The sequence below is a fragment of the Morchella sextelata genome, assembly GCF_020137385.1.
Source record: "Morchella sextelata strain SCLS chromosome Unknown scls_5, whole genome shotgun sequence".
In the NCBI taxonomy this organism is placed as follows: Eukaryota; Fungi; Ascomycota; class Pezizomycetes; order Pezizales; family Morchellaceae; genus Morchella; species Morchella sextelata.
Window position 1 is genome coordinate 390,627 of NW_025408620.1, and position 19,324 is coordinate 409,950.

General features: G+C 53.5%; 5 protein-coding genes across 5 annotated transcripts; 3 read left to right on the plus strand and 2 right to left on the minus strand.

Moving 5' to 3' along the window:
• Positions 1-209: 209 nt before the first annotated feature.
• On the minus strand, positions 210-1,455 carry H6S33_010611 (uncharacterized protein; the record flags this gene model as incomplete). Its single annotated transcript, XM_044842563.1, has 3 exons — positions 210-500; positions 564-1,360; positions 1,422-1,455. The coding sequence occupies 3 exons, from the start codon at positions 1,453-1,455 to the stop codon at positions 210-212; spliced, it is 1,122 nt and encodes a 373-aa protein (XP_044696541.1).
• A 1,551-nt stretch (positions 1,456-3,006) lies between these two features.
• Positions 3,007-3,915, plus strand: H6S33_010612 (uncharacterized protein; the record flags this gene model as incomplete). The annotated part of the gene is made up of 3 exons (XM_044842564.1): positions 3,007-3,299; positions 3,374-3,502; positions 3,570-3,915. 3 exons carry the CDS (start codon positions 3,007-3,009, stop codon positions 3,913-3,915), a joined length of 768 nt encoding a protein of 255 aa, XP_044696542.1.
• A 4,767-nt stretch (positions 3,916-8,682) lies between these two features.
• H6S33_010613 (uncharacterized protein) lies at positions 8,683-9,513 on the plus strand (the record flags this gene model as incomplete). Its single annotated transcript, XM_044842565.1, has 1 exon — positions 8,683-9,513. The coding sequence occupies one exon, from the start codon at positions 8,683-8,685 to the stop codon at positions 9,511-9,513; it is 831 nt and encodes a 276-aa protein (XP_044696543.1).
• Positions 9,514-11,832: 2,319 nt separating this feature from the next.
• On the minus strand, positions 11,833-16,087 carry H6S33_010614 (uncharacterized protein; the record flags this gene model as incomplete). Its single annotated transcript, XM_044842566.1, has 6 exons — positions 11,833-12,948; positions 13,023-13,319; positions 13,704-13,948; positions 14,017-14,099; positions 14,166-14,414; positions 14,490-16,087. 6 exons carry the CDS (start codon positions 16,085-16,087, stop codon positions 11,833-11,835), a joined length of 3,588 nt encoding a protein of 1,195 aa, XP_044696544.1.
• Positions 16,088-17,448: 1,361 nt separating this feature from the next.
• H6S33_010615 (uncharacterized protein) lies at positions 17,449-19,144 on the plus strand (the record flags this gene model as incomplete). The annotated part of the gene is made up of 2 exons (XM_044842567.1): positions 17,449-17,701; positions 17,766-19,144. The coding sequence occupies 2 exons, from the start codon at positions 17,449-17,451 to the stop codon at positions 19,142-19,144; spliced, it is 1,632 nt and encodes a 543-aa protein (XP_044696545.1).
• Positions 19,145-19,324: the final 180 nt, after the last annotated feature.

Below are 19,324 nucleotides of genomic sequence, written 5' to 3' on the forward strand. Positions count from 1 at the left end.
ATTCGCTGAAATTGCCCACATAACCGCACATCTACACAATTGCACAAAACCCAGTAGTGTTTTCAACTCCAACTTAAGATGCCAGGCAGGTCCTGTATTCCGACCACCCAGAACACCAAACACGACACTCACGACCACCCCAAAGCACAACCAATTGAACCAAATTTTTATTCCACCCACCACTACCTACCCCCCCCCCCCCCCCTCTCTTACGGCGCCTGGCTAACGCTCTCCTCCCCACTACCCCCTCTATGCCCCTCCACGCCCGTGTTCGGCGGCTCCACCACCTCCACCAGCCACCCAAACGTATCCGGCAACCTCCCCGTCTGCACGCCCTTCAGCGTCTTCAGCAATGCAAGCACACCCTCGCCGGGCTCGTCGCCGCAGTAGCTGATCTTCAGGTTCGTGCTCTTCATCGTGATGCTCTTGATGGGCACGAGCGCCGCGGCGGTGCCGGCGGCCATCACTTCCGTGAAGGTGGCGAGCTCGGTGAGTGGGACCTGGTTGTCCGTGTTAGTTGGCTGGTTAGTTAGCTAGGGGGCGGGGGGGCGGGGGGGACGTACAGGGCGGACTTCGACACTCCACCCCCACGACGCCGCAATCTCCTGGATACTCCTGCTCGTGACTGATCTAATCACGCTGTTGCTGTCCGGCACCACAAGCGTCGTCTTCTCCCCCTCCCTCTTAATCCCCAAGAACCCACTCGTGCTAAACTCATCCACAGTCGTCCTCGTCTGCGAGTCCAGATGCAGCGTAATGCCATACCCCTCCTTCCTCGCCGCCTCACTATGCACCAGCACCGGCGCATAATTGCCCCCCACCTTCGCGCTCCCCGTGCCGTTCGGCGCGGCGCGGTCGAACGTCTCCAGGATCAGGCAGTCGACGGGGTGCACGCCGTGGTAGACGCCGACGGGGAGGACATACACGACGAAGGTGTACTCGTCGGGCGGGTTGAGGCCGAGCTGCGCGCAGCTGCCGAAGAGCAGTGGGCGGATGTACATGCTTGCGCCGGTGGCGTGGGGCGGGACGAACTCGGCGTTGAGGGCGACGGCCATGTTGACGGCGGTGAGGAAGAGGGGCTCGGGGGGCGCGGGCATGGCGATGAAGGAGGCGCTGTGCTGCATGCGGCGGGCGTTGAGGGAGGGGCGGAAGATGTTGATTGCGGTGTCGTCGGGGGAGCGGAAGGCTTTGAGGCCCTCGTAGCATTGCTGGCCGTAGTTGAGCGCGGGGGCGAGGCCGTGCAGGGAGAGGAAGGGGGAGGAGACGAAGGTGGGGGGGGTCCAGGTGCCGGTGTGGACGCTGTAGTGCGACTCGATGTGGCCGTTTACTTCGCGCACTTTGAAGCCGATATTGGACCAGTCTAGGTGTGTTAGTAGGGGGTGGTAAGAGGGGGGGAGGGGGAGGGGGAGGGGGGGACTGACCAATTGAGCTGGTGGGCGGCGGTGGGAAGACCATCTTCAATTGGTTGGGCGGATGACGTATGTAGTCCTGAAAAATAAAAAGAGTATACAAAAAGCACAGAAAGAAAAAAATCAATCGTCAAGATTCCTCCTGGGCGAAGAGAGACGGACAAGAGAGAAGAGAAGAAAGAGAAGAAAGGGGTGAGGAGATGAGGTGAGAGATGAGGGGTTCTTTTTAGACACAGCTGCAAGGAACTCGGAAGTCAAATGCGGGGGTGGGGCAAGCAGGGCAAGGCAAGGCAACGGCAGCTTCCGGAGCACCACTAATACGCACGCATGTATCATGGTAGGGCTGCAATTAACAACCAAACCATTGAATTCTCCCGGTGCCTGTCGATGCCTGGGGATTATGCTCAAATCGCTCACGGGGATGCAATGGACTACATCCAGTGAGGTGAGGTTTGCATTGGCCAATTGGGCATTATCCATACATATAGTGAGGGGGTTTTCCATCCCATTGCCTTATTACTCCATCTGACTGTGGGGGTCACGAGGGCAAATTCTTTCCATCACTAAACATTGATCACTCTCGTGAGGAGGTTCATGGGCGGTGAGTACAGGATGTTTTATTTTCCGAGCGATGGAGTGAGGTTGTTGCGCAACAACACCTAACCCTGGCTGCAGAGAACAAACGGTCGGCTAAAACGCGATGCAGCGATAAGATTGATCTGATTAACCAACGACAATGCAACTTCAGGGTCCAAGCGTCGTCTCACTCGCTCACCTCACCTCACGGGTCACGGATGAACACTTGAATCTGCAGCAGGGCTAGGGTTACACGGGGCTAGGGTTACACACGCCTCACCTCAGCCCACGCACTGGCTGGACACAAGCCCCTGGAACACGGGGAGAGCAGCAGCACCGGTGTGCTGTGCCTGTGGATACACGCCATGCGGGCAGAGCGTTGTCCATCCGCGCCAGTGAGCGAGTGAGCGAGTGAGCGAGTGAGCGAGTGAGCGAGTGAGCGAGTGAGAGAATCAGGCCAGAGTTAGCATGAGTGACAGCCCTTTGTTATCGGGCCTTTTAGTGAGACATTGTGCCCTCCTTTCCACTTGCACCACCGCCTGCCTCCCTTGCCCCTGCCGCGTGGACAAAGCTTTGTGTACATGTAGTTATGCACACCGACTCTATCTGCACCTCGCTGGGGCCGCAAGAAGATTCCACATCCAGACGGGTCCTGGCAGCGCCCCCCCTCCCCCACCAATCGCTGCGGGTGCCCGCCCAGCCCACCGGTAGAGTGCGAGCAGAGTACATAGAGAGAGCTCGTACTTGGCTGCACGCTCGGACGGGTTCTGTCTGTCCCGGAAGCAGGAGAAGCCATCCAGACCATCCAGCCAGCCAGCCAGTCCCTAAACAGCCAGCCAGCCAGCCAACAGCTAGCTGCTGCTAATTGGCACCACTAGCGAAGATCTCCTGAGCGAGCGAGCGAGTCGAGCCCACACTACAATACCTCCCCCCACCCACCACCAACCATCACCACAACCACTCTCCTTCACCACCACCATCCACACCCGTCTCCCAAACCACCAAGCAAGCAGCGCGAGAGATGGCCCGCCACCGGCTCCCGCTCCTCGCCGCCGCCGCCGCCCTCTTCATAATCTTCTTCTTCCTGCTGCTCCCCGCGGACACGGCGCACCCCGCCGGCACCAGCGCCTCCAAACACGCCAGCGTCACCGTCGTCGACTCGACGCCCAGCTTCCGCTCCGACGACCAGTCGGGCTTCGCGATCGCCAAGGAGGAGGTCGCGGGCGGCGGGCCCCCGCTGCTGGGAGGCGACATCCATAAGGAGATCCTCCATGGCGAGACTATCATGCCGAAGTTGGGGAATGAGACGGCAAAGTAAGTTCCCTACCCCCTGGATATGCGGATGGGGGTGAATGTGGTGGGGACTGACACAATGGACGGATGCACAGAGCGGAGCTAGGCCGCGCCTCGTGGAAGCTGCTGCACACGACACTCTCCCGCTTCCCGAAGAAGCCCGCGAAGGACGAGCGCGAAGCGCTCTCCTCCTTCCTATACCTCTTTGCGCGCCTGTACCCCTGGTACCTCCCTCCCTCCCCCCTCCCCCGCCCCCCCTCTTCTAACACGCACTAACCCCGACAACCACAGCGGCGAATGCGCCACCCACTTCCAAGCGCTCCTGCAGCGGTACCCGCCGCAGACGTCCTCGCGCGACGCCGCGGCGCAGTGGGGCTGCTTCGTGCACAACCTCGTCAACGAGCGGCTGCACAAGCCGGCGTTCGACTGCGGGGCCGTGACGGAGATGTACAAGTGCGGGTGCGCTGACGCGGATGCCGAGGAGGAGGGGGAGGGGAAGGGGAAGGAGGAGAGGGTGGGGGAGCCGATGGAGACGGCGGGGGTGACGGCGGGAAGGCCGCTGACGGCCGCGGAGGGGGTGGATTTGCTGGAGGTGAATACGAGGAGGGCCGGGGTGGAGATGCAGAGGGATGGGTAGGTTGCTCTTGCGGTTGTTTTTGTTGGTGGTGGTGGTGGTGTTTTTTCTTTTTCTTTTCTTTTTCTTTTTGCGCGGGGATTGGGCTGACCTGGGGGGTGGGGGTAGGATGATGAATGGTGGTTAGAACACACACAGCAGTAGAGAGGGATGGGGGGGATGTAGAAATAGTTTTTTTTATTTTTTATTTCTATCGTTTGTGCGGCGATTAACCTAATAGGATCCAAGGAGTTTTTTGTCTGGTTCTTGTTCTGCCCTTTTTTTTGCGGTTTTTCCAGCGTGTGGTGCGTGTTATCAAAAGCCGAAAAGTTAGCTGTAGGTGGATCCCAAGATCTGATAGGTTGTTGCTGGGACATGGGCAGTCACTCGTCTTTTTGGTGTGTGCTGGTTGGCTGTCATTGGTCCCGGTCCCTTGGCGATAGGCTGCCGTAATGTAGAGCTGCAACACAGTACACTCGCCGAGCCACCAACGCTGCGGGCGTGGGTAGGGTTGAGTCAGTCAGATTTTATTGCGATTGGTGCCTAATTGGTACTGCCCATTCGATCCTTCTGCAGATATAGATCTGGATATCCCCATGGCTAGTTGGTTGCCCAGATCGTAGATGCAACCGCTAATGCGGTGCTCGATCCTGTATATGTGCGGATGGTATGGCTGCTGGTTGGCTTGTGAATTGAGCGCACGTTGGACCGGAAGTGCTCCTTTCTCGCGGAGCCATTGGTTACCATTCGTCAGGAGAGCTCTCATCAGCGCCATTGTGGATGGTGGCTGGCTTGTATAATGACGTACACGTGCACGGCTGGCGGCACCAATTGAACCTAATCCTCGCTGTACTGGCCCGGTAGTGATATATAGTGCTGCTCTGATTCGTAGCTTAAGGAATTGTATGTTAGTGGCCGGCTAGCTAGGCTGCAAGTGCAGTGACCGGTTCCCGGCACGCCGGCCGCGGGGAATGGTAGGGTGTTTTCTAGTAGGGTAGGGTAGAGTAGAGATATCGTACTGAGAAGGTGGTCATGATGCTGCTGTGCGCTGTACATGTTGAGGGGCGGTATGTGTGTGCTATGTGCCGGAGTATGTAGATATATCTCTTGTGGAGCCGGAGAATCGGGAGGGGGGGGGGGGGTAGATAACACCGGGCGTTGGGCGGGGTGCTCTGGCTAAGGAAAATAAAAGCTGGAGTGAACTGGGGCATGGACATTGTTGGTGCCCGTGGTATGGATTGTTACAGAGGGACGGGGGAGGAGGGTTGTGTCTCATTGCAATTGAGTCAGAGGTGGGTTGTTCACCGTACATATTCTACATTCATGTATCCTATGATTTACGGCGCCGGTCACGGTTTTTGCTCTACGTACTCGCTAGGGTGGAGAAATACTGGGTTATTTTTGGTATTTTGGGTTGAGGAGGAAGATATTCTACCGCCTTTTTTTTTTTTTTATTACACATGACCCTGAGATTTTGTGCTGCATTCTGTAGTGGTGTTTTCAGCGTGCGAGGACGAGGGTGGGTGGGTACTAGGATAGCGTTTACACGGCGAAGCCGAGCTCATTACGGGGAGTCGAGAACTACGGAGGCCTACCCCCCGTGACAAGGCATCACTTCCACTGTCCGCACACCTAACAGTCAGCCCTCTCTACGCAACCGCTCAGTGCATACATAGCCAGTAGATTGCCCGAACCGCGCCTTAGGGCAACCCAGCCATACTATCGGCGAAATCCAGGCTTAGCACTCCCCACCGGCGCTATATAAGACGCCTCTTTCCCCCACCAAACGTTTTTCCTCAGGGAGCAGGCAGCTCTCTAAGGACTACATAGTAGTCTGGGAGCTGCCTCCTCCCCACTCCTCCTCGGGTCCCTGGCCCCCCTCCCCCCCCCCCACTCTCTCCCCCCCCCCCCAAACTCTCTCCCCCCCCCCCCCCCCACTCTCTCCCCCTCTCCTGCTCTCAGAGCAGGAGAGGGTTCCAGAGCGTGGGGTTAGAACTCCCCCCCGGTCTCGCTTGGGCACTGTTGCCCTAGAGACCGCGGGGGAGTTCTGACCCCACCACTCTCTCTCCCCTCCGCCCCTCCTGCTGCTGCAGGAGGGCGTGACACCAGCCTCCCTTGGCCCCGGGCGTAACGCCCGAGGCCTTGGGGGGCGCGGGTCACGTTAGTCCTCCTCTTAACGGAGGGGGTGGCGGGGAGAATTTGGCCTCTCCTGGTCCTGCGCTGCAGGACTGGGAGGGGCCTTTTTTGCGTTGGGTCTCCCTCCTCGTTTGGGGGGGGGGGGGGGGGGGGGTGAATTTGGCCTCTCCTGGTCCTGCGCTGCAGGACTGGGAGGGGCCTTTTTTGCGTTGGGTCTCCCTCCTCGTGGGGAGGGGTGAATTTGGCCTCTCCTGGTCCTGCGCTGCAGGACTGGGAGGGGCCTTTTTTGCGTTGGGTCTCCCTCCTCGTGGGGGGGGGTGAATTTGGCCTCTCCTGGTCCTGCGCTGCAGGACTGGGAGGGGCCTTTTTTGCGTTGGGTCTCCCTCCTCGTGGGGGGGATGAATTAGGCCTCTTCTAGTCCTGAGGGACCAGGAGGGGCCTTTTTTACGTTAGGTTAGCCAGTCCCTCCAGTCCCTCCCGTCTCCGCTTCTGCTTCTGCTCCCTTCTCACGGAGGGGGCGGTAAGTTCGGCCCCTCTTGGTTCTTCGAGACCAAGAGGGGCCTTTTTTGCGTTGGGTCGTTTTGTTCCTTCCGTCCCTACTTCTGCTCCCTCTTCGCAGAGGGGGCTAAGCCTGGCCCCTCTTGGTCCTTCGTGACCAGGAGGGGCCTTTTTTGCGTTAAGTCTTCCTGTCCCCCGTCATTGCGGCCTTTGCTCCTTCCGTTATAGAGGTCCCTATCAATTCTTGGGTTCTGTCCGAGGGATTGAGAGGGGTCTCATTGTTTTTACGTTTCCTCTCCTCAGTCTCATTCTTCATACGAGTAGTCTACCCTTACAGCATAGTCTGCGCACGCGCGCATGCCGGGACAATAGGTTAGTAAGCAGCGGTAATGATCGCTGTGCATGAAATTTGATCTGGCGGTGCTGTGTTGTATATCCCATGCGAATACTCCCCGTAGATACTGTGAGACTTAAAGATACGTAGCAAGGAAAGATGACTGTATAGCGGGGTTATCAGAGCGACAATCGATGTCGCGTGCGTGCGGATCATTTAATCATGGATAATCACTCGCTCCCCCCGCTACGCGACTGGGTGGCCAATTACTATTTTTTGTCTACCAGTAAAATACTGACCCCCCAAAAGAAGTAAAAGTCGGTTGACTTTACCGGTAGATCTTGTTACCTCTCTTCCGAAATAATAAAAAACCTGTACAAATTTAATTTCTCTATCATCGGGGGTCAGTATTGATAAATCAAGAGATACTCAGGTGCTGTCTCTCTCGCTAACTAGAGCTCATACATTCCTTCCGCTTGTATTTCAAAGGGCTTTCTAGTTAGTCAGGTAAAGCTATATCATATTTCCCATTCCACGAATAAAAGAGTGTAGTGTAGCTCAAGTGGTAATTGAAGGCTGAGTGAGTAACGGCTACATCGTGATGGAAAAAACAATTCGATTAAAGATTTCACCAGAGAGGAGATAAGAAAGAACTATTCCAGTTTCGGAATAACGGGCCATGCTCAAGGAACACTGGCTTCTTGGTGCAAATGTTTGGGAATAGGGTCAATGATTGAAATGCACATAAATTGCCAAGTCTTGGATCACAGCTGCTCACTCGGCTCTCAAGCCTACTTCGAGACGAATGATTCATTGAGTACATGCAGATGAATGATTAATGAATTACATGCAGCCCTCTGACCTTGGTACTACATGCATATATCAAGGAGGTAAGACTGGCTGCCAAGGTTTGAATGACTTTTCTGACACCTGCGGTACACACCTAACCCTGTGTCGCCAACGAACCACAGGTGCCAGCGTGTACCCACGTGTGGTTGGTTATTCAGAAAGTAATAACCCTGACCCTGTCATGTCGCTCCATGGTTGAACCCAATCGGCGCCATGTTGTCCATTACGTCCTTGGCTTAACACGTTGCGAGATAAGATGTGCCTGGATCTAATCTATGCACCCTTTGAATCTTTCCAACACTCACAATAGTGAATCATCCTCGATCATCTATCATAGGAATGATCCCATGCGGAAGAAACGTCTAGCTGTTTAGAATAGCTGCGGAGTATGTGGGAGAAAAGACTCTGCCAAAAGAGCAAAACCAATAGAATGACTTCAATGCCCAGCTACGCAAGTTTACTTTCAGATTTTGCGAATAGAAGTTGTGGATACGCAGCAAGCCTTTATATATACTGTTGCGCAGACCGACATATACACATCTATACACATCTATAGATCTACATGTACATGTAGTTTACCCCATTAAACCCTTGAAAAGCGTGGCTATGGAGAAATGCTCCTAAAGAACACAATAAATTAGAGGCATCGATCGAGATTTGTAATTCACATGTTTCTGTTACCTACCAGTTTATCTACTTCATAATCGTTTTTTGCTGGGAAATTTTTTTAAATCTGTGTAATAGGCGAGCCAAGACCGAGTGATAGCTCATGAATACAATTCATTAGACACACCCACAACACCGTCCATGATCAAAAATACTTGTCACTCGGTTAAGCGTTGTGGCATTAAAGACATAGTTATCATCAGCTTAATTTTTTAACACGTGTGCCCTAATTTGGTATTTATCTTGGAGCAATCGACATCATCCCTCAGCAGCGCACTACCATCCCCGCCGAAATGGATCCATCCATCATGAACCTCATCCCCGTGAAACCCTTCCACGGGAGATCCGATGAATGCGTCGACGATTTCATCGAGTCTATCAACCTATACTTCTCCTCGCGCCCCATGACAGAACTCTACCCCACCGAGGAGCAACAAAACAGGGCAAAGCTAGTCCTCCTCAAGCACAAGCTCATGGGTAAAGCTGTCACATGGGCATTCTACCGGCCCGATGATGTCCGGCTTTCGTGGGAAGAGATGAGCAAAGAACTGAAGCAGGAGTACGATGGCCCTAGAAGAAGAAGACTGGAAAAGATGATAAAGGCAGAGAGAGAGATCATCGTGTTGAGGCAGGGAAAGCTCTCTCTGAAGCAATATATTAGAAAGGCCACTCGCATAAGGTCTCATTTACTTCGATATGAATCGTGGGACCACGCTGCAGCGAGGTGTTTCATCAGGGGTATCGAGGATATGAACACTAGACTCCGTGTCACTCAAATCGGCGGCTTAGTACACGTACCTGATTCGTATACACTATCTCAAGCAATTGAGGCTACCAGATCTTTCCTAAGACAACGCAAGTGGGAGGAGCAGGTGAGAGGGGGTGGAGAAGCCCACGCGTACGAACCGTCAGACTTGAATGCAGAGAGCAGCAGTAGCAACGATAATGACGAATCAGTAGGGGAGGGGGGGGAGCGGAGGGAACACCAGGGGAAGAACACCAAAACTATTGCCATCACGGAGGCAAATCTTACAGATTTTAAGAGGATATTGCAGGATGTGTTGCAACCCATCAGAGAAAATCTAAACCGGATCGAAACGAGTAGTTACCCCGCAACATATCCACCGGCAGTTCAGTAAGAGGGTCAAGAAAATATTCCCGATCAGACCCGGCCTTGTAGATATCATGACCAACCACCGATGGGCTGCCAAATGCCAAGTAATCGGTGGCCCAGTACGCAAATAGCTGTAGACCGTCGAATCGATCACAAGCACCATTGTATAGTAGGCGCCCTTCATAGGACGCAGGCGCAACGCGCGTTCTAGGCGACTAGTATAGATCCTCGATAATGTGTTAGAGGCACTTGGGGCATGTAAGTGTAATGTACTTGTAGCTTAAAATTGGTGTCAAGTACAAGTATTGAAGCTAAGACTTGAGTATCACGCATTAGCACAAGTAGCTTAGGATAGAAAGAATGGAAAAGGTCTAAAATGACACATTTTCGGTAGACGTGCTCTACAATAAGACATGATGCAAGATGACACAGTTCACGATACGACCCGGATGGCTGAGCATTGACATTGAAGGGTTAGGGGTTCTGCTTCATCTTGGCACACCGCCAAGGTCAAGTACCACTTCCACCGCAGCATCCACCATGGGCGGGTGGTCTAGTGGTTAGACTGCTCGTCGGGTTAGACACCGTGTGTTTACCCAGGACACACACAAGGTCCTGGGTTCAAACCAGGGGTGGGGGTAGTAACGCACAATCAGCAATAAGTCGTTGCAGTACCTTTTGTTCAGTTTTATGTTTGGTTTTTTAATTTGGAGCGAAATAAAGATTTCTCTAGAGGAGGAATTTGAAGCTAGGGGTGAGTGGTGGGGCTGGGAATTGACCCTTATTGCTGGTTTTGCCCGATGTCTTTGTGCTCTCGGCGTGAGGTTGAGTAGATTTTCTATTTTGGATCATAGCCAACTGTTTCATGTGTTGTTATTGCAGAGCATGTATACTCTACCGAAAACTGTGTTATTTTTAGACCATTTTCATAGAAATAAACATAAGCAGCAACGGCACCATCATAAAGGAGTACATCTTTTCCATCTTTTTTAAGCTTTGCATTAATCCACCTTAGTTAACGATCCTTCCCCTATCTAGTCATATCTTGTTTTGAAAACGCCCTCATACCCACCGTAAAAGGCAAATTAATTAAACTTGTGACAGTTCGCCGAGACGGTACTTGACTATTGGGCGTTGAGGGTACATACCGTTAATTCTTGAGAAATCCACTATCTCCACTTCACTAAATCTTAATTCCAGGTGAGAAAAAAGTACATACATGTATGTATCTGCACGAATCCGTGAAGTTTGATACGCCAATTCGCCTTGGTTCGGACTTACCACATACAAATACGGAGATAGTGGATTATTCGAGAATTAACGGTATTGAATAGCGAAATATGTGCCTTGGAGCTCTTTTACAGAGTTTATTCATGTAGTGGGATATAAGATATCGATATAGAGAACGGGACAATTTAAAAGTCGAAGATGATTACCGTGATCTATATACACTAGGACAACCTGCCTCAAAGGACCGCATGCCTGTCTGCTAGTGTATTCTACTCCTTTACTCCAAGTATCATAATCCTGAATATGAAGTCTTAATTAAACAACTTCCACCTAGGAATCACAACCAGCACAGCGAGGAGATCACAACTTCAAAACCAAAGCCAAGTACGTGAAACAATCGTAGATCAATTGCAAGCAAGTCAATTGACTAATTTCATTCCTATTATACTTTCGTTTGCCTAGACCACTATTCAGGCCCCTAACCTCCCCACCACCACCACTAGCCACATTTACCACATCCACCACCACCACCACATCAAACCCCGCCCCACAACCAAGTACACCCCCAAGTATCTAGAAACCAGTCCACCCCCCCCTCCGTCCAGGAGGAGAGAAAGAAAAGAAGTGCAGTAAGAAGAAATGCAACAAAAAAACCCAAACAGCCACCCGTTCCATGTAAATCATCAACTCATCGCCACCATATAGCCGTAAGTAAACCTTCTAACCCCACCACCCCCACCCCCAACCCACCCCAGCGCAAAGGGGGCCGGCGCAGCCGGGAAAACACCAACAGACCCCAGCTATGTAGTAGTATGATAGTAGTAATAATAATAATAATGCAAAGGACGAAAAGAAAGAAAGATGCAAGAAAAATGGGATGGATGGAACTAGATGATATCTAAGCATTCATGAAAAGCTTGAAGATGTAAAAGAGAAAGAAAAAAGAAGACAATAACACCTATAAAACCGCAAAAGACCACACCAGTATAATATTGTCAAAGAAAAGAAAGAAAGAAAAATATGAAAGCCGAAAAACTATTAAAGAATACAGCCATCCAACCCAGCCCAACCCAGCCCACGAGGGGATCAAAAGAAGAAAAGAAAAGAAAATCTTCTACCCAACAACCTCCTCGTCAGCAGCAGCAGCAGTTTCCCAATCATCAACGACATCCTCCTCCTTCGCCTTCTCCTTCCCCTTCTCCGTCTTCTTCTGCAGCACCAACTTCTTCCTCAACCCCTCGCCACTCCTCTTCTCCTGCAACCAGCTCCCGGCGGCCGCCGAGGGCTCCCCACCACCCGAGCCCAGCATACCGAACACATTCCTGGTGCTCAGACCCGTAGACACCAGTCTAGCCGGCGGCACGCCCTTATTCGACGCGACGGTTGACCACTGGTTCCCCTGCCGGCCGATCACTAGGCCGTCCTTTGTGACGGCGCATAGTTCCGCGCTGTCGGCGATGCCGCGCTGCGCGATGAGGCGCTTGAGCTTTGGGCTCATCTCCGTGAGCTCGAGCTCGATCTGCTCGGTACCGAGGCTGCTGGTCTTGGGCAGGAGGAGGACTTCCTCGTCGCCGGACCAGGTCAGGCTGAAGCGCAGCTGGGAGTCCTTCAGGACGTATTCCAGCTCCTTCTCGAGCTCGGAGGTGAGCAGGCCGACGCGGATTCCTTTGAGGAGGAGGGCGTTGAAGGCTTGCTTTACTGGTTTTTTGAGTTGCAGTAGAACTGATGCTGGCATGGCGCTAGGCATGGCGCTGGGCTTGCTGACGAGGAACTCGGCGATTGTTTTCCTGGGTGCTGCGACGAAGCTGGAGCCTTTGGTTAGGACTACGCTGCGGTACGGTTCTGGATCTTGAGATTCAGACTCAAGACCAAAGTCTGTAGCAAGGGTATGAAGGAAAGCGCGCTGGCTGCTCTTCATGGGTTGGAAAGCAAGACGCTTTGAGTTTCCTTCCGCAAATACCCTGTATTTGGCTTCAATGGTCGTTGAAAACTTCTTGTCTCTATTGTAGAAGAAAAGGGTTTCCTCAGAATACGGCGGTACCGCATCACGATCAGGATCAACGTCAAGTGCAAAAGCCATGCGACGGCTTCGGCATGCATCAGTACACTTAAGTTCCTTCTTGTTACCACCAGGGTTAGCTTTAGAGGCCCCGCATTTAATCTCCTGCTTCAAGCCGCCACAGGCGCACTTGAGCACGAGCTTCGCTGTGCATGGTTTGTCCTCGGAGCACTGGAAAGGAGCATGGCAGGCATCTAAGCATACATGCCCACAGACTGATTTTGGCTTTCCACATTGCTGCTTACATGGCTCGTCGCATTGTCCACCCTTGTGGCATACCTTGCGGCAAAGGTGGGATCCACATGAAAGTTTCCTGCCACATTCTGTTCCACAAGAGACCGCGTCCCTCCAACAGGGAATTGATTTGACTGATTTCTTTCCACATAGACAGATCTTCTCAACCAGATAAGGGCACTTCGGACAACTCTCTTCGTCGGGATGACAAGGGTGGGAAACCGCGGGATGGTTGCAGCTCTTTGCCCTTGTGCACTGGTGTTTACAAGCCGGGGGGCTGGCTCCGCAAGGAACTGGGGCAGGAGTAACTGTACGCCCACAATTACAGCTTAAATCTTCGAAGCTGGCTTCAAGACAGTTCCCACAGTTCCCACGATGACACAGCATGGGGCAAGTGTGAGTCCCGCACTTGAGTAATCTTCCACAAGGTCGAGTGCAGATATGCTCCGGCTCAATTCCTTCGTCGTTCGAATTAGAAGCCAATGGCCTCTTCTTCTTTGAAGACAACCTCTCCATAGCTTTCGACTCCCCAGAGCAGCATTTATCACCGCACTCATGTCTCCCACAGTTCAAAGCTGCTCTGCACGTGCGCATGCATTGCGGGGGTTCTCCTTCCTCGCCCTGGTGACAGAGACTGCTCGAACTAGTTTTTCCACAACGGCATACAATAGATACCGTCTTCATGCACATGCCGCAGTCTCCATCGTGGCAAGTCTTTTGACATGGATGCCCACATTTAAGTTCTTTCTGGCAGACCTTGCCGCAAGTAGGGATAGGATCCTCGCATGATTGACGAGGTGTATCGAGAAGCTTATTGATGTCGGTTTTGCCACAAGCGCAGGATTTGACAACGTCTGGAGATAGAGCGCAGTGCGCTGGAAGGACATTTTGAGAATGACAAGCTTTTTGGCAGCGATGTTTACCGCAATCAAAAGGCCTATTATTATCGTGTCAGTCAACGGGAGTCCAATATTGATGTGAAATTGCAAAGGGGATTTGACTCACCTGTCACAGATCTTTTCACAGTTCCAATACCCTTCCCATTGAGTAACACCCTGATCACCACTCTCAAAGCTAAGAACTGCTTCCTTTCTATCACAGCACTTGATGCTCTTCATATGGTTTCCGCAATAGCACCTCAACTCTGATTCTACCTGGCAAGCTCCACACGTCCCTGGGTGACAGACTTTCGGGCAGGTATGCTCGCCACATGGCATAAAGTCATCGCAAGGCTTTTGGCAGCTCCAACCCTCTTCATAGTTCGTGTCAACACATCGTCTTTGGGAGGTTTCGCTCCCGCAGTAACATTTCTTGACCGGCCCAATCGCAGTGCAAGGCGGACAAGGCCCAGCATGACATTGAAGATCACAAGCATGGGGGCAGTTCCTTGGCGAAGTTCGTGCCTTACCACATGTTTGTCCGCAACTAAAATCTAGTTAGTAAAATTCATAAAGATAACCCAGATTATCCCATTTTACCTGTGAGGTGAAATATTCTTGATGGCTTCCGGTTGTACTGTCTTCTCGCACCAACAGGTATACATATCTGGAACTTCATCTCCCGGATTGTTGCAAGCAGGACATTTCCATTTCCTCCTTGGCGGTTCGTCGTTCGCGTCAGAGTTCCTCGGTGGTGGCTGGTCCAGCCCTTGCTTTGCCCATTTCGTGATGCAATGCAAGTGAAAGACAGCCCAGCAGCACTTGCAATTCCAGATCTTCGACTTTCTGTTAAGCCCGCCGTAGCAGACCATACATTCGTAGGCCCCGCTGGCAATTTCCTTATGGATTCGAGTCCCGATATCGTCGGAATCTTTCCTCATGGTGTTGGCATGAACCCTCATATTCTTGACAAGGGGATTGTTTTTCTTACCATCTGGCTTGTATAACTCTTCGACCTGTTTTTTCTTATCCCTATTATTCGGGGATCTCTTGTTGTTGGCTCTTGGAGCAGTAGAGCCTGAAGCTTTAGGTCCACCCCATTCAGCTTGTGGCAGCATTGAAGTAGAGAAGTTCGACATACCGCGAAGATGTGGGGGGATAACCTCAGCCGGCTTCCCGGGCTCAAACGCCGTAGCTTCGGCTCTCAGTTTCCCACTATCATGCTGGGACTCTGCTGTATCCTCAGTTAATTTGCCACCAAACGCCCTAGCTGGAGGAACCACGCGAGCATCCTTTGGACGTTCAGCATCTGGAGTACCGGCCCGAGGTGAGGTTGGTTTCGATCCTTCTGAGGTCAGGTTTGCTCCAAAGCGCCTTTGTGGTTGCTGGCGGTGACGCTGATTAGGTGGTGAGCCATCGGGTGTCTCCCCGAGAATGTGACTTCCCTGGGGTAGAAAGGCTTGTCGTTGCCAGCTTCCCTCGCCACGGGGATTACTTTCGGCCCTAACCTCCCTCTCTTTACCTTTGCGCCTTCTGCTAGCCTGTCGTGGTCCAGTGGGTGGTTCATCGGACCTTCCAGCCGATCCCGGACCACCTGTGGTCTTGGATGAGGATTGCTGGTTGTTAGCTGGCGAGTCGGAACCCCTTCCATTCCGAGCATTGCTGGAGTTAGGGCTCTTCTTTTGCTGTCTCGAAATGCTTTCCTCCCTATGTGATTCCATAAGAGCTTGAACCTTTTCCGCACCAGTCATTTGTCTCAGGGCACTCGGTGGTGTTCCTTGTTGAGCCGCATTTGAGCTGACGTTGAACCCATTACTGGTGGACGCCTGAGGAACATTCCCCTCGCTATTGTTCAACCCCGACGTTTCCACAGCCCCCGAAACCTCTCCCCTCTCCGAAATCGGCGTAACTCTCCCCGACGAAGCCTCAGAGCCCTTCCCCTTCCACTTGTCACGTCCTGGCCGGCCCCGCCTGCGTCCGCGTCGATCCCCATCTGATTTCTGCGAATTGGCTTCCGACGGTGGAGAGGCCCCCTCATGCTGCTGCTCCTGGTCTGGCCGGGTGGGTATTGAGGGGGGCGCTGCTCCGCGTCTGCCCATGTTGAAGAACGCCACTCGCCCGCGTCCTCCTCGTCCGCCGCGGGTTGATCCTCTGTCTGCTGATGGGCCCAATGGCACTGGGGGATCGACGGTAGCCATGGGTGATGTACTCTCGCTCGTGGTGCTGTTTGGTGTAGCGATGTCCAGTGTGGCAATTATGTCGTGTAATGAATGGATGCTTGTAGTGATCAAAGTGAGTGAAGAAAAGAAAAAAAGGTTGTGGGAAAAGTAGTTTGGTTACAATCCTCTCTCCTCTGCGCAGTGCGAACCAGTGAATTGACAAGAAGGTTGCAGCAGTAAGGGTTGCAGTCCTTATAAGCGGATTGAGAGGAAGGTGTTGTTGGAGAAATAGAAGGAATGAAGGGAGCGAGTGAGTGAGCGAGTGAGCGAGAGAGACCTAGGAAAACCCTAAGCGCACGCACCGCACAGCCGGGCGTCACCGCCTATCGATCGTCCCTCCCTGCCTTCTTCCCTTTCCCCTGTCGACCACCCCCGACACCCCGCCGCCACCCCGCCGAAATACCGTGGGTGGGGGGCCTTGGCGATAGATGACACATCTCGCTAGATTCTTCTCTTCGGCGCTACCCGGGCTTTCCGAACGGATTTTTCTTTCTTTTTTTCTTTCTATTGTTAACCCACGAATAGCCTAGCTGGGACGCTGGGGAGTCATCGTCGAGTTGTTAGAATGACTGTAATCTCAATGGAATGCCCGTGCTACTTCGGATATAGGTGATAAAGTGCAACTGTTGCAATTGTCCAAGGTGATACATCCGTGCTCTGAGGCGGAGCACATGATGGGCACGGATTGGCTAATAAAGTAGGGGAAGATGAGAGGAAGAGAAGAAGAAGAGGAGAGTTGTGAGTTGTGAGAAAGTAACAGCCCAAGGTCTTTTTGGCCCGCCAGGTACAAGCACGTGATCTGTGCCCGCACCTCCCTGTTTCGGATATTTAAACATGTCCGGTATATTGAGCATTTGGTTCTTTTGGGCAAGCCAATTGACGGAATTACCCTGAGGCCACTGTTCAAAGAGCAAACGTCATTCATGGATGCTAGAGAAAGGTTATCAGAGCTTGAATCTGCATCACTGTCCTGGTTTCGATAAATTACAGCGAGAAATTCACCATATATCCAACTTGGTATGGACTATTGCCGGCGAGTGATATATGGTGTCTCACGTAGGTAGTTATTTCCCCCAAAATTCCGTCCGCTCCACCATGTCCATTCACTGATACTTTAACCACAGGACTTCTCCAAAACCAAGCTTAAGAAAAGCTTCCACCCCAGCTTCAGCTTCAGTCTTATATGACTAGAGTCATCCTCCAGACAATCCCAGTCCGGCCCACTGCAGCCAAGGTCTTGGAAGTCCCAAAACCCACATAATCTACAAACCTGCAGATTGATCCGCATCACCAACCTCACCCACAACACGGAGAACCTCCATGGCCGCTGTCCAACACTCATGTCCACAATGGAAGCCTCGTCACTGCCCTACCACGAGCCGTCAATCGTGCAAGTGCTCATTCTCTCGTCCTTCGGCCTCCTACTCAACATAACAAACTGGGCGCTCGAGCGCTCCATCTACTGCGGCCTCGTCGGGCAGATCCTCATCGGCGTCTTCTGGGGCACTCCACTCGGCGGATGGCTAGACCCGAGCATTGAAGCTGCCGTCGTGCAGTTGGGCTATCTAGGACTAATCCTTCTCGTCTACGAGGGTACGATTAACCCTCACCGCATCAGCGCATTTCCAGATATCTAACTAACCACCAACCCCCACAGGCGGCCTCTCCACCTCCCTCACCCCGCTCCTCCACAACCTCCCGCTCTCCACCGCCGTCGCCGCAACCGGCATCCTCCTCCCCATCGCCCTCTCCTTCGCGCTCACGACCCTCGTCCCAGGCACCACCCCGCTCCAATGCTTCGCCGCCGGCGCCGCCCTCTCCGCCACCAGCCTCGGCACCACCTTCTCGATCCTGACCTCCTCCGGCCTCGCGCGCACCCGCCTCGGCACAGTCCTGACCAGCGCGGCAATGATGGATGACGTCGTCGGCCTCATCATGATCCAGGTCGTCGCCGCGCTCGGCACCAGCTCCGGAACCAGCTCCATCAGCGGCGCCACCATCGGCCGCCCCGTCGGCGCCTCTCTGGGCCTACTCCTCTTCGTCCTGCTCGCCTGCCGCTGGATCGTCGCGCCCCTGCACCGGTCCCTACGCCCAGCACCCGCAGAAGCCTCCGCAGCGTCCCGCATCCCGCTCAGCGCCGGTAACCGCGCCTTCATCATCCACACTGGCATCCTCCTGTCACTCGTCACCACCGCTAGCTACGCCGGCACCTCCGTCCTCCTCGCAGCGTTCCTCGCCGGCGCGGCAATAACATGGTCCGACAACCTCTCCCCGACCACCACCACCACCACTGCCAGCGGGAACTGGACAGGCGCACGCGTATACGAGCACTACTACGCCCCCACCACGACCCGCCTGCTGACACCGTTCTTCTTCGCGTCGATCGGCTTCTCGATCCCCATCACTCAACTCTTCGCGGGCAGCACCGTCTGGCGAGGCATCGTCTATGCGGCGCTGATGGCGCTGGGGAAGCTCCTTACCGGCGTGTGGCTCCTGCGCTTCCGCGTCCCGGGGGTTGGGGTTGCGGAGAGGATTAGGGCGCTGAAGAAGCTTGGTCCTGCGGCGTGCACCAGCACCAGCGCTCCTCCCACCAACACCGGCACGCCTACCACCACAACCACCACGACGACCACCACTACCAACGACACCGCCGCCGCAGCACCCGCACAAAAGCCCAAATCGCTGTACCCGCCCTCCATCCTCGGGCTCGCCATGATCGCGCGCGGCGAGATCGGCTTCCTGATAGCGTCAGTCGCCGAAGCGCGCGGAATCTTTAGTTCTGGGGGGACAGAAGGGGCCGGGGGCTCGGAACTGTATCTGGTTGTGATCTGGGCGACGGTGGTGTGTACGGTGCTGGGGCCGGTGTGTGTGGGGCTGCTGGTGCGGAGGGTTAAGGCGCTGGAGAGGGAGCGGGTGGTGAAGGGGGGGAGCGGGGGTGGGGGTGTGTTGGGGAGTTGGGGGGTGGATGTGGATGGGCTGGCGGAGGTGGTAGAGGTGGTGGTGCCGGCGGTGGTACCGGCGGTGGGGAGTAGTTAGATTATTGTAGATTTTGTTATACGTAATGCACTTAGAGCAGTATTGTTTTTGTTTCCAGTTGGACGATTCAATGATAGACAGACATATAGATAGATAGTAAAATTGTTTTAATGATTATCGCGATAATATTGTTAATCTATTATGCTAAGTTTGTTAGCGGTGGTCATTATTTTATGTTCA